We start from the raw sequence: 14,990 nt of genomic DNA on the forward strand, positions 1-14,990 counted from the left end.
CATTTTTTAAAGGAGCTTTTTATCAGAAATAATTTGGTAAAATGTTTTAAATATGAGTTCAAATTTAGTGACTAAATAGATACTAAAGACTAAAAAGATTGCAACAAATTAGAAAATAATGCAGTATAATGATAACCATGGCCATTTTGAGAACAAGGATTTGAGGATTTGGATTCTAGGTGAGTTTCTTACTCTAAGCAATCATCTCCTAAGGGAGGCAGAGCAAACATTTTTTTTTAAGTTACTGCTGCACTAGAATTCCAAGACCAGCTTGATCTATAGTCCTGGGTAAAGTAACAAAAAGGTTTGGACTGCTTAGGAAAGAAAAGGGTTTCAGCCTGGTCTGGCAGTGAAATGGCATCACAGAGATATAGTATCTTTGCTTGGGGTCACAGACTAGCCAGCTTCATGAGAACCATGCAGGGTCGTTGCTGCTGGTGCTTGAGAATCACGTGCAGAGAGGAGCAAGCCTGTTGGGCAGGTGCAACTCAGCGACCAGAGCCAGGCTGCTATCCTTCCCTGGGATAATTCCACACTCTTCATCACGGACATATCATGTACCATGAGGCTAACTTACTCACTTTAGAACTTATATTTTTCCCTTTTAAAAAAGTAGGAGTCTCTTTAAAAGAACCATGGGGAAAAAAACATATCTGTGTTGGAGAGCATTGCTTAATTACCTTCAGTTGATGAATCAGGAGCACAGATGACAACCTTACATCTCTCAGGTACACGTATCTGTGTAACTCAGAGAATCTGCATTTGACCTTTAATATGTATATTCAAAATGGTAAGCACTATGATATAGTGATTGAAACATACACAGGAGTATGTGTGTAGTATAATTTAAGTAATATATTAATATGCATAGGCAAAGAAGACCAGAAGAAAATAGGATGAAGAAATTATAAAGTGATGTTACACAGGAGAAATACAAACACATGGGAAAATGAGCCACACCTGTAATAAAAAAATCGAACAAATAGTGGTACCATTTTGTACCTATTAGTGAAGTTTTTAAAAATATTTTTTCTGATGTTAAAACTAATACATGTGTTAGGCTAGGAATTTGGAAAATACAGCAAAACTTGAAAAAAAATAAAAAGGCATAATTCCTCTGGCCAGAGTTTAATATGGATACTATTTTGATGTATTTCTCTCATTTCTTTTTCCCTACATACACACACACACACAGACAAATTTATATACTGCTATTTTCAACTGACAAACTATACAAAAGTTTTTTCTAAATTATTAAGTATCTATAATATCAAATAATTAGGACAACCTGAATGTCTCCTCAGGAGAATCCGTTTAAATGATTACACATTAACTCCATGTAATATGCAGCCCTTAAAAACAGTAATAAAGAAAATGCAACTTCAAAAGAAAATATCTACAACTGTTCAATGAAAAAAAGCCATATGTGAAATGGGACATGCTGTGGTTTGAGCTCCTTATTTTCATAATAGTTGTTTTCATGCCGTTAAATCCTACCTGAACTTCCTATACATCCTTCCTGCCTCAGTTCAGTGCTGTTGCTTTGAGAAGCCTGCTTCCCTTCACTTCTCCCAGTATACTGACTCTTTCCCAAGTGCACCCTTTGGACCTAGTGCCCACTGCCATTTTAGCGATTATTAGGTTGTGTAACTGTTACAGCACAGGACTGTGTTCTTTTCATCATGTCACTCGTAGCACCTAACACTCTGTGCCTGGAGGAGCATAATAAATATTTACTTAAGATTGATTCTAAGTGTCGAATTAAGGTTTTGTGGGATATACAAAGGAAAAAACCATTCCCAATTTCCAGTAAAACTTACCTAATGAGAAATAATATAAATAGAATACTTACATATAAACCCTAAAAAATCAAGTTCTTAACGGCAAGGGGAGAACAGTCCTCAAGAACAAATTGTAAATAAGGCACCAATAAGACAAAATAACACCTGTTATATCAGTACATATTCTTATATTCATTTAATCAAGGAACAGAATAAATACTACTTCCAAAACAGCCGTTCCTTTTTTGCAGCATAAAGTTCTATGGCTTGATACTCTGTATTGCAATATTGATAACTGGGAATGGAGTTATGCTTACAAGCAGTTGTAATTCCAAAAATGTTCTTTTTTATACCACATGTCAATATAACCGTGTCACTCATTGGCACTTAATAATAGTATTGTCTTAGAATATTACCACATCTTCTCCAAAAATAAGATTGTGATCTCTCCACGGCTCCTATCCAGTGCTCAAAACCTTATAGACACTCTAAAATGCTTCTGGAATTTGAATTTCCATGTAAAGAGAATATTTGGGAGCTAGATCACTTCGGAGGAAGCTTGATGTATTAAAATAAATTTATAACTTTAATATTATTAAATACTTAGCCAAAAAAGTGTTTAGTAACTTTTTATAATGAGTTTGGTTTTTTCCTCTTTTGGTCAGAGGCCTCAGTTTTCTTTTCTTTTAATTAGAGGTCTGGGTTTTCTTTCCAGTTGGAGGCCCCATGTATGCAGTGTATATTTCAGCTAAGAAAAGATGCCCAACTAGGAAGAAAATAAACTATAAATTAAAAAACTAATGAATAAAATAGTTTTTTTCTAATTATGTATCCAGTTTATCTGTTATAATCTTGACTGTGTAATTGGGGGATATATTTCTTCTTTTTTTTTTTTTTAACGGATAGTAAAGCAGATAGTCATGTGTCTTGTATAGTTAAAACCATTCACCTTTATTCAAGTTCTGTCCTTTATGGGAATCATTTGCTCTTTTATGCTTTTACTAATAAAATTCTGAAGCGTATAAAACCATCTGTGATGTTTACTTAATTATAAACCCTTTAAGTTAGTGATTGTTAATCTTTTTTGCATCAAAGAATTTTACTTAAATATCCTCTCTCCAGGAAAAAAGAAAATGTACATATATGTAAAATTTTATTGGGGACTTCCCTGGTGGTCCAGTGATTAAGACTCCGTGCTTCCACTTCAGGGGATGCGGACGGGTTCCATCCCTGGTCAGGGAACTAAGATCCCACATGCCGCATGGCACAGCCAAAAAAAAAATTTTTTTTTTACATAACATTAGTAGCCAGTGTTTTCCTGAATCCAGTTCCCTGAGTTATGAACCTCTTCATTATATTATACATACATTTTAATATTAGATACTTTTTTTGGTATCTGTGTTGTAAATCCAGTGTATTGTGTGCTTTTAGAAGTGTCACAGGGTGTCATCCTGAAGCAGATTCTCTATAAAGCTTTTCCACAAAACTGTAGCAGAGTTCTTACATATTGCTGTTGTACTATTTACATATAAATATGAATTTTTTCTCTGAATTGTTTGAAATATTTGATGTATATGCTATATTTTTCTCTCAGTCTTACTTTTCTGACAGTTGTCTCTTGACTAACAGCAGATTTTCCTTTCTTATTCTAGATTCTGAAGAGGCTCGGTCTGTAAATCCTTCCAGTGTTGATGAAAATATTGACTCTGAGACAGAGAAAGACTCTCTCATCTGCGAAAGTAAACAAATAGTTCCCAGTAAAGCAGCTCTTCCATGTGCCCTTGATGAGTATGAGTTCAAAGATGACGAGGAGGAAGCAGTAAGCAAGATGATCGATGGCAGGCGCATTCTTAGGAAAGAGCTGAGAAGAGAGAACGAGGCTCAAGTAGAAAAGAGTAGCTTATTTGCAAAACAGGAAAAAGCTTTCTATCCTAAATCATTTAAAAGTAAAAAACAAAAGCCATCTAGGGTTTTGTATTCAAGTTCTGAAAGTTCAGATGAAGAAATTCTTCAGAACAAAAAGTGTTCTGCTCCATGTTCTGTCCCTGAAACATCGAATTCTGATATACAGACCAGAAGGGAATATGGAGTTTCAAATGAACACAAACAGAAAGGCAAAGTTAAAAGAAAATTAAAGAACCAGAACAAAAATAAAGAGAACCAAGAGCTGAAGCAAGAAAAAGAGGGGAAAGAAAATACCAGAGTAACAAACTTGACAGTTAATACTGCACTAGATTGTTCAGAAAAGACCAGAGAGGAGGGGAATTTTAGGAAATCTTTTAGCCCAAAAGATGATACTTCATTACATTTATTTCATATTTCCACTGGTAAATCTCCCAAACATTCTTGTGGACTCAGTGAAAAGCAGTCAACACCACTAAAACAAGAACATTCTAAGACATGTTTATCACCAGGAAGTTCTGAAATGTCATTACAGCCTGATCTTGTTCGGTATGATAATATAGAATCTGAATTCTTGCCAGAAAGTTCAAGTGTAAAATCTTGTAAGCATAAGGAAAAAAACAAACATCAGAAAGATTTCCACTTAGAATTTGGTGAAAAGTCAAATGCCAAAATAAAGGATGAAGATCACAGTCCAACATTTGAAAACTCAGATTGCACGCTGAAAAAAATGGATAAAGAGGGTAAAACATTAAAAAAGCATAAATTAAAACATAAAGAAAGGGAAAAAGAAAAGCATAAAAAAGAAATTGACGGTGAAAAGGAAAAATACAAAAATAGGGATGGTGCTAAAGAGCTGCAACGAAGTGTGGAATTTGATAGAGAATTTTGGAAAGAGAATTTTTTTAAAAGTGATGAAACTGAAGATCTATTTTTAAGTATGGAACATGAGTCCCTAACATTAGAAAAAAAATCAAAGTTGGAGAAAAACATAAAAGATGATAAATCAACCAAGGAAAAGCACGTCTCCAAAGAGAGGAACTTTAAAGAAGAACGAGAAAAGATTAAAAAGGAAAGTGAGAAACCTTTTAGGGAGGAAAAAATAAGAGATTTGAAAGATGAGAGAGAGAATGTACCAACTGATAAAGAAACAGAATTCAGTTCTTTAGGTATAAGTGCCAGTGAAGAGTCTATAGGGTTACATTCAGTGGAAAAGGAAATAGAAATTGAAAAACAAGAAAAGCATATGAAAGAAAGTAAGGAAAAATCTGAGAAACGGTTTCAAAGTAAAGAAAAGGACGTTGAGAAGGCTGAAAGAAAAAATTCTGAAAAAGAGAAGAAGATAAAACATGAGCATAAGTCAGAGAAAGACAGATTAGATCCTAGTGAATGTGTTGACAGAATAAAAGACAAGCTATATTCACATCACACAGAAAAATGCCATAAAGAAGGTGAGAAGATAAAAAACATGACTACCGTTAAAAAAACTGATGACAGAGAGAAAAGTAGAGAAAAGATAGATAGAAAACATGACAAAGAAAAACTTGAAAAAGAGAGACATCCTGCAGAGAGCAAAGAGAAGCACTTGATGGAAAAAAAAAACAAACAATCAGATAATACTGAGTATACTAAATCAGAAAAAAGCAAAAATAAAGAAAAAGATAGGGAGGTAGATAAAAAGGAAAAATCTAGAGATAATGTAAATATAACTAACTCCAAACAGTTCCAGGAAGAGAGGAGGTCAAGTATAGCAGACAGCAATAAAGCACAACATGAAAAAACTCTCTCTCTTAAAGAAAAAACAAAAGATGAGCCTTTGAGAACTCCTGATGGAAAAGAAAAAGACAAAAAAGATAAAGATATAGACAGATACAAAGAACGAGACAAACACAAGGATAAAGTTCAACTAAGTAGTTCACTCAAAGTAAAATCTGAAGCAGATAAGCCTAAACCTAAGTCATCACCAGCATCAAAAGATACTCGACCCAAAGAAAAGAGGCTAGTGAATGATGACTTAATGCAGACCAGCTTTGAACGGATGCTAAGCCTTAAAGACCTAGAAATAGAGCAGTGGCACAGAAAACACAAGGAAAAGATTAAGCAAAAAGAAAAGGAACGGTTGAGAAATCGTAATTGTTTAGAACTTAAAGTAAAAGATAAAGAAAAAACAAAGCATGTACCAGCTGAGTCCAAAAATAAAGAACTTACTAGGTCGAAGAGTTCAGAGTTGACTGATGCTTATACCAAGGAGAAACATTGCAAAGATGCTGTAAGTAACAGGTCACAATCTGTCGACACCAAAAATACAGTGAATTTAGGCAAGTCATCCTTTGTTTCAGATAATAGCTTAAACAGATCTCCTAGATCAGAAAGTGAAAAGCCAGGTCTCAGCTCCAGGTCTGTATCCATGATTTCGGTGGCTAGCTCAGAAGATTCTTGCCATACTACAGTGACAACCCCAAGGCTTCCAGTGGAGTATGACTCAGACTTTATGTTAGAGGGTTCAGATTCCCAAATGTCCTTTTCCCAGTCACCGTTTTTGTCAATTGCCAAATCTCCTGCCCTTCATGAAAGGGAGTCAGATAGCCTGCCTGAACTACCAGAGCGGATTAAAGCGTCGTATACAAACAGACTTCCAACAGCCCATCTCCGGTCATCTTCGGTAGAAGATGCTAAACTAGTTATAAATGAGGGGAGACCAACTGCAGAAGTTCGAAGATGTAGCATGCCATCTGTCATTTGCGAACATACAAAACACTTCCAAACAATATCAGAAGAAAGCAGTCAAGATGGCTTAGTTGTGCCAAGAGATGCTTGTCCTTCTCCCAAACCTGAGGTACCCTCGGATGTGCCTGAAAGAGAACTTTCAAGTGCATCTAACACACATTCCAGTTTTGCAGCCTCTCCAACTAGATCTGTAAACAGCAAATATACTTCTGCTGATACAAATGGTATCAAGAGCACTGCTGCAGTGGGCACTTTGATGGACAGTCCTGTGTATCTAGAGCCGTCTAATCAGGTTGGTGTGATCCAAAGTAAATCATGGGAAATACCTGTTGATAGACGGGAGTCATTAAGCGCCAGTGACTTCGTCTGCCCAAATTCTACTACACCTGATCAAGATTCCTCTGTTCAGGGTTTTTGTAATTCTGAAAACAAAATACTGAAAGAACAGAATATTGATTTTGTATCCTTGCACCAGACTGAATTGCCAGGAAACACTTGTGCTCAGGATCCAGCGTCCGTTCTCCCTTCACAGCAACCTTGCTCTTTTCACAGCCAATCACTTTCAGATGCTGAATCTATTTCTAAGCATAGGTCTTTGTCATATGTTGCCAATCAAGAGCCAGGTATTTTACAACAGAAAAATGCAATTCAAATTATCAATTCTGTTTTAGATACTGATAATGAATCTACAAAAGATATGGAGAATACTTTTATCCTAACAGATGTTCAAAAGACAGATGCCTTTGTCCCAGTGTACTCTGAAAGCACTGTTCAAGAAACAGCACTGAATTTTGAGAAAGCTAATACTTTGCCTCTATTACCATCAGAAAAGGACTTTAATGGAAGTGATGCCTCTTCCCAGCCAAATACATATTATGCATTTAGCAAACTAATGTATAAGTCTTCCAGTGGCCATGAGGCTGAAAATAGCTCTTCTGATATTCAGGTTATTTCACATGAAAAAGAAAACAAACTGGAGAGTTTGGTTTTGACTCATTTGAATGATAAGTGTGATTCTGATTTATGTGAAATGAATGCAGGGATGCCAAAAGGAAACCTGAATGAACAGGATAATCCAAAACATTGTCCTGAAAGTGAAAAGTGTTTGCTTTCCATAGAAGATGAAGAATCACAACAGAGTACTTTATCGAGTCTGGAAAACCATTCACAACAACCAGCTCAACCAGAAATGCACAGATATGGACACTTAGTTAAAGTAGAATTAGAAGAAAGTGCTGAAGATGATAAAACTGAAAACCAAATTCCTCAAAGGATGACTAGAAACAAAGCAAATATAATAGCAAATCAAAGCAAACAGATTCTTGCCACCTGTACACTATTAGCAGACAAAGATACCGAGTCTTCATCTCCTAGAGGAAGAATAAGATTAACTGAGGAGGATGATCCTCAGATTCACCACCCACGGAAAAGGAAAGTGTCACGTGTGCCTCAGCCTGTGCAAGCAAGTCCCTCTTTACTGCAAGCAAAAGAGAAGACTCAGCAGTCTCTGGCAGCCATTGTGGACTCTCTGAAACTAGACGAGATCCAGCCGTACAGTTCAGAGAGAGCAAATCCGTATTTTGAATACTTGCACATAAGGAAAAAAATCGAAGAAAAACGCAAATTGTTGTGTAGTGTTATCCCTCAAGCACCTCAGTATTACGATGAATATGTGACATTTAATGGATCGTATCTCCTGGATGGAAACCCCTTAAGCAAGATCTGCATCCCCACAGTAAGTAACCTCACTTGATACACACCTGCAGCCCATTCACTAGGAATGTGACGAAAGTCATGTATAGTTTTAAATTTTCTAGTAGCCACATTTTAAAAAGTAAAAGGAAACGGGCAAAATTAGTTTTAATATTTCAGTGTCAAAATAGAATCAATATAGAAAAGTTATTGAGATAGTCCATAATCTTTTTTTTTTTTTTTTTTTTTTGGTTCTGAGTATTTGAAATCCGGTGGGCTAGCAGTATGTCTCAGTTCAGACCAGCCACGTGTCAGTCAGTGCTCAGTAGCCGTGTGTAGGCTGTGCTACCTTATGGAACAGCACTGGTCCATGGTATTTTGTTCCTTACCTGCTTTTTTTTTCAACCCTAAGGAGTTATACTTTTATTTCTCTGAAGCGTAATTCCTTTCCATGTGCTTTTGATCCCATTCCCTCCAGTCTTCTCTGGAACCTTCCTCTATGAAAACACTTCTTGCTAATATATTTTAAATTTTTCTCTCTCCACTGGCCTTTATCCACCCACTCTGAACATATTTGGGTCTCCTTCATCCCAGGGAGAAAAAAGTTGCCCCTTGCCTGTCACAGTTTGTCTAGCTCAGCCTCTCTCACTGCCGCACCTTGGAGAGTGGTCTGTGCCTGATGTCTCCTCTCTGTCACTTCTTGTTCCTCCCGTCACCGTTATGTGCACTGACAAAGCTCACCAGTGAGCTTGTAATTGCCTGATTGTTTGGCCTCTCCCTTTTTCTTTCTACTTGATCTCTGTCATATTTGATATCGTGACCATCTTGTTCATAAAATTCCCCCCACTCCCCGGTCTTTCACGATGGTGCACTCTTCTGGTCCTCTTGCCTCACTAATCTTTTTCTTTTTATGGCTCCTCTACCCACTCCTTAAACATCAGCGTTCTCCAGGAATTAAATTTTCAGTCAGCTTTCATTCAGTGAGGTCCTGTCTCTTTCTGTGGTTTCAGCAGTCTTCCACGCACCAGTTAGTCCCAAAAAATTCTGTTGCGCCATATCATCTCTGTTGATCTCTAGACTCAAATATAGGTGCCTCCTGGGCATCGTCACCTAAATGACCTGAGGCACCTGTAATGGGCTTGGTTCCCCAGGAAGCTGACTCTGAGACTGTGAGCAATCCCTGTCTGTGTGTGAGGGAATCGGAATCGGGTAGAGCAAGCAGGTGAACTGAAATAAATGCAGGTGCAACAGTGACTCACTGCACCTGCGGGAGCTGCTAACGGGGAGTCTACCCTCAGGGAAGGAATGTGACCTTGGGCTCCGTCCTAGAGGGGAGCTGCAGCGGGAGCCATCAGCCACCAGCACCCCGCGTTCTTGGGGGGAGGGGCTAACCACGCGCCCACTCCCACTTCAGACTTCACACAGACCAAAAGGGAATGAGTTACCACCCGCTCCCTTAAAAACAAATTTGTATTTATTAGTGAGGACACCCACAGTAGAAACCAAATTCTGACCATTCTACCTTCCAGAATCTGTACCTTCTACCACTGCCTTGGTTTAGGGCCCTCGTCATTATCTCTTACTCTCAACGTCGCAGCAAGTTTTTCACTTCTTTTTTCTCCTAGTTTCTTTCTATTGGAGCATTCTCTCTTGTTGTTAAATTTATGTCCCTTCAAAAGCAATAAAAAGCTGTTTCCCTATTGAAGTGTCTCAGCTGTGATTAGCTGGCTTCCCATTGCCCACAACATAAAACCCATATCTAAGCCCAGCATAATTATTCATTCACAGTCTGACCCCAGTCTACCCCTCCTGATTCACCTTCTCACCACTCATCCAAATCACCTAGTGTTTCAGCCAAACTGAACTCACTCTTCTTTGGAATCTCTTGTTTCACTACTTGGGTTCTTTGGCAGTGCTCTTCCCTCTATGCGAAATGTTGTTTTCGCCGGGCCCCCTTTTCTCTCCTCTTCCATCGATTGTACCGACTATGATGTCACCTCTGTGCAAGGTCTTGTCAAAGCAGAATTGCTTGTGTCTTCCTTATACCTCCCCTGTTATGTTGCAGTTAACTGTTTACATGTCTGCCTCTCCCTCTGAGCTATAATCCGATTAAGGGTTACTACACTTTTGATCTCTTGTAGAATGAGTCCTACATCTATCTTCAGCCCCGAATACACTACTGATTTCCATAACCATGTGTCTAGCTGCTTCTGGACGTCTCCTGAATATCCCACAATATCCTTAAAGTCATTATGTCCAATACCAAACACGCTTATCTTATCTCAGAAGTGCTCTTCTTGCTCCATCTGCTTCAGTTACCATCATTATCTGTTATCTCACTTCCCAGGCTGGGAACCCAAAACTCAACCCTCCCCTCTTCCTTCCTGTCACATTAGTCACTAAGTCCTATTGATTCATCTCACTTCCTTTCCCCTCTTCTTTCTTACCACTGTCATGCAGGGACCTCATGACCTCCTTAGACTACTGCATTATCACACATGTGAATATAGCATAATCAGATATTCAAAAATTGCATATGCATGTAATTCATAACTGTGTGCTAAGCATAGTGCTAACTGGATATCAGACATGAGCAAAACAGACATTCTGAGCAGCTGCCATAGGTTCTAGTCCAGTCTCTTCTAGGCTAGTCAGTCTACTTATTGTCTGGATTCCTTATATGAAACTCAGATCTGATTCATGACTACCTGGCTAAACATTTTCTAAAGAAGACTCAGTTTTCTATAAGCTAAGTCCCCACTCCTGCATACACGGTCCTCTCACGCAGGCTCGGCTGTGGTTACTACCCTGCTGTACTCGGTGGTCCCCAGGCCATTCCCTGCCAGTTCACAGCCTGCCTTTGCACATGTTCCTTCTTTCAAAGCCCAGCTCAGAGGAGATCAGACAGAGGAATGGTGGTTCTTTATTCCCGCTTTCACGGAATATACCTGATGCTAGTGCCTTTTAAATCTTAGACAGAGATTTTGATATTACTCTACTAATGGTAAACAGTAGTAGTAGATTTAAAAGAATAGAGTTGTAAATAAATTTGTCATTCTTTCAAATTGTCAGCAAGATAATTTGTTAATGATTCAAAAAATATAAAGCTAATAATTTCCTTTTTTCCTTTACTTCTCCTTAAAGGATAAGAACTTTGAACTGAACTATGTATCATAGGGTTGAAAAATAGATAAAACTATAAAGAACACATTTAAATTAGAAATTTTTACAAACTGTTTCACTAAAAACAATTTCTAATAAACTGTTAGGTTACCCTTTTAACACTATCTGCATACTGATATGTATATGTATGTATACACGTGTATATAGTGTGATGTGTATTTGTGTATGTGTTATGCATGCCTGTGTTTACTATCAGCTTTGCTTATTCCTGCAAAGATGATGTGATACAAGTTTAATCCCCTTGCAGAAGTTCTGGGGATATAACTTTAATTAAATTAGAATTTAGTCATAATCAAGTGTTGTTTCAAAAGGGGTTATAAGCAGAGCTTAGAATTATTTCTGGATGTAGTAGGGAATTTTTTCTTTGTTTTTAATGAAAATTACTAAAGTAGAGAAACACACAGCACAATGTAGTAGAAAAAGTAGAAGATTTCCAAGTAGCATACATGAGTTTGTCTAGATTTTGCTGCAAACCACCTGTGTGATCTTGAAGAATTCGCTTCACTTCTCTGATCCTTAGTTTTGATATCTGTAAAACAATAATGTCTACCCCACCTCAAAGCAGGTTGAAATAGTATATGTCACAGCCCATTGAAAACTTCTAAAACATTGTACAGATTTAAGAGGTTACCATTATTTTATCCAGCTCAAAATTACTTTAAGGGTCACATATACTAGAGCTAATATGTGAACCCTCCACCTTTTGCTCATAAAAAGCTGTACTTTTGAGTTTATTGGACTAAAACTCGTTTATTTGAAACTTAGTTTTTGAAAAATAATAAAGACCAGAATAACAAAAATCGCTTTGTTACATTACTTTTCGTATTTACCAATATTTTATCCATTTGTTTCCTTTCAGTCTGCTAATTGCCTTTTTGTCAAAGTGGTTTCTTCACTTTGTCTATGTAATCTGATTATAGCACCTGTTAATAAATGTGGTATGTTGTCTCCAGAGTCCACTTACATGTTCTTTCTTCTATCACATGCTTTTCTTAAAATTTAGCCAGAATGCTGCCGTTTTTCCAGAGGAAATAAAGGGCAGAAAAATAAAACTTTAGGTCAGGTTCCCAAAACTCAAATGAACAGGCGGAGGAAAAAAAGAAAAAGACTTGTCACAAGCTGGTATACACAGAAACCCTGCAGAGGGATGGAGGTGTGGGGGATGAGAAGAAAGGGTGTCCCGAGGAAGCTGTCAAGAGAGCTTCTGTTCTAGAGACTCCTGGGACTCACAGATGCTAAAAAAGACAAAATCTCCATGCCTGATTTACTTACAGGTAGATGAGGAAAACAGCAAAAGGAAAGTTTCCTCAGAAGTCTCCATATAGAGACTTCTCTATAGATTGATATATGTTGAGAATTCCCAAATTTATATATTCTGCCCAAACCTCTCTCCTCGGCTTCTTTTTTGCTAACTGGATAGCTCCACAGACTCAACATTTCAGCACTGAACTTGCCCCCAAACCTGCTTCTCTTTCCTCATGTCCCCTCCTGTGGTCTCTATTACTAGCCATCCAGTCCTCGTGCTAAGGACCTACAGGTCCTCAGCTGCTCCCTCTTTTTTACCCTAAATCGGTCAGTTACCTGCATTTTTAGACCCCCATCTCTTCCACTCCCTCCTCATCTAACACCAGTGTAACAGTGACCTGCTTCCTTAATTCCTTGCCTACAATGTTGTCCCCCTAACACCTGTTCTCCAAATATAGCAGTGAGCTATTAAGACCTTCCACTGGTTCCCCATTACATACAAAATTTACCCTAATGTGTTACAAATAATATGTGTTCCACAGTATGTTAATTAAATACCTTCTCCAGTAGGGGGAGAGGGGTGTTTTCCATGATCAAATAAGTTTGGGAAACACCATTTATCTAAAAATAAATAGATTTCTTCACTGTAGGACTTCTGAGAACTATTAAAATTTAATTTGTTAATTACAAGATACCTAAATAAGTACATATATACAGTGTTTCCCAAACTTACTTGTTCTTGGAACCGTTTCCGGTACATCATCTCTATGCACCCAGTGTTCTGTGGGTCATGCTTGAAGAAATGCTGTTTCCAGAACAGACTACAAGCTTTATTACTGGGCCCTGCTGCCCTCTCCACCCTTGTATCCCACCCTTCCTGCCCTCACATCGATGTTCCAGGAACTCAGGACAGCCTGCAGTTGCCTCCTGACACCAGGTGTTCTCATGCAGGTGATTATATACTGTCCTCTCGTGTGTGAATTATCTCCCTCCCTTCTTTCCCTTTTTTCCCCACAACTCATTTCCGTTAACTCTTTACTCTGGCTCTTCCTTTAAGATAGAGCTCAGGCATTACCCTCTCAAAGAAGCTTTCTCTGACAGTCCGGTCTCAAAGGAGTAGATATTTGTCCTCTGTGCTGCTTGAAGGACGCCTGTATGACTTCGCAAAACTAAAATAATAGCACCAAACTCTACTCTTGCCTCTTCTTATTAAATTTAAAGAAGTTTACAGACACAGAAATCAAATGCATTACTGCAATCAGAGACCTGAAAAATGATCAGCCCCAGTAAATTATTGGTATTGTAGAATTTTCTGCATTGATTCAACTGATTGTTATTTGACATGTTTTCAATTCCCCATGATTCCTATAAACTGTTTACTATTTATAAATAGAGTCTTGATTGGATCCAGGTTTGTGTCTTTGGCAAGAGTGTTTCCTGTATAGTACTGCATAATCCCTGTAGCGCCACATCAGGAAGCACACAGTATCTGCTTGTTCCCCCTTCAGAAGAGTCCCCAGAGTTATTAAACTGTGCCAAAATGCGCTGAGATACCTTTGTTACTTCACTCTAATATGCTGACAGTAATTAAAAGCTTGGGGTGGGGGGGTATATAGATACTCCAAGAGGTAGAGGGAGAATATTCAGGGATCACAGTTACTGCCATACTTGGATGTCTCTTTATATTAACACTTGAGTGTATATATAGACTGAGTCAGCTTTCTTTTGTTTTGTTTTTTTTGTTTGTTTTTGGTTGCATTGAGTTTCAGTTGCGGTACGCAGGATCTTTGTAGAGGCATGCGGGATCTTTTGTTGCGGTGCACGGGCTTCTAGTTGTGGCACACGGGTTCCAGAGCGCGTGGGCTCTGTAGTTTGCAGCGTGCGGGCTTAGTTGCCCCGTGGCATGTGGGATCTTAGTTCCCCGACCAGGGATCGAACCCACATTGGAAGGCGGATTCTTTACCACTGGACCACCAGAGAAGTCCCTGAGTCAGCTTTCTTAACCTCCAGCATCTACCAGAAAGCACAGTTCACTATAATGATCAATTTAGAGATGAACTAAACATAAGCTTTTTGGAGCATGGATAGACAAAGTGAGTTACCACATATAATAAAGTTTGAAAACTACAACTGTATTAGAAGACAATTTCATGTATTTTTATAAAAGAGTTAATTCACTAAATGTAAAACTCAGCACTTTAGTGTTTGGATTTTATCATGTATACAGAGATTTCACTTACTATACCCTCAGACTGCTATCATCTTTAGGACTGTTTGCTCAGTGTTTTGTGTGTTTTTGTTACTCCTTCCTCCCTGTCTTTGAACTATCACTTACTGATGCTCTAAAATGTGTCCCTGTATGGTAAATAACTGCCTTAGTCCTAATGTGCTCTTTGGAATTTGCTGTGGCCTCAGAATTAAAACATTAAACAGAATTAAAACAGAATTAAAAGTTTTCTG

General features: G+C 38.0%; 1 protein-coding gene across 5 annotated transcripts in view; it reads left to right on the forward strand.

Moving 5' to 3' along the window:
• The window catches only part of ANKRD12 (ankyrin repeat domain 12), a 111,145-nt gene that overhangs the window by 86,804 nt on the left and 9,351 nt on the right, over positions 1 to 14,990 (forward strand). For all 5 annotated transcript variants that reach the window (XM_061169482.1, XM_061169484.1, XM_061169485.1 and 2 more), the window contains one exon: positions 3,434 to 8,145. In XM_061169482.1, coding sequence (XP_061025465.1) covers positions 3,434 to 8,145 — 4,712 coding nt within the window. The remainder of the gene's footprint in view (positions 1 to 3,433; positions 8,146 to 14,990) is intronic.

This window comes from Eubalaena glacialis, chromosome 15 (genome assembly GCF_028564815.1).
Source record: "Eubalaena glacialis isolate mEubGla1 chromosome 15, mEubGla1.1.hap2.+ XY, whole genome shotgun sequence".
Taxonomy (NCBI): domain Eukaryota; kingdom Metazoa; phylum Chordata; class Mammalia; order Artiodactyla; family Balaenidae; genus Eubalaena; species Eubalaena glacialis.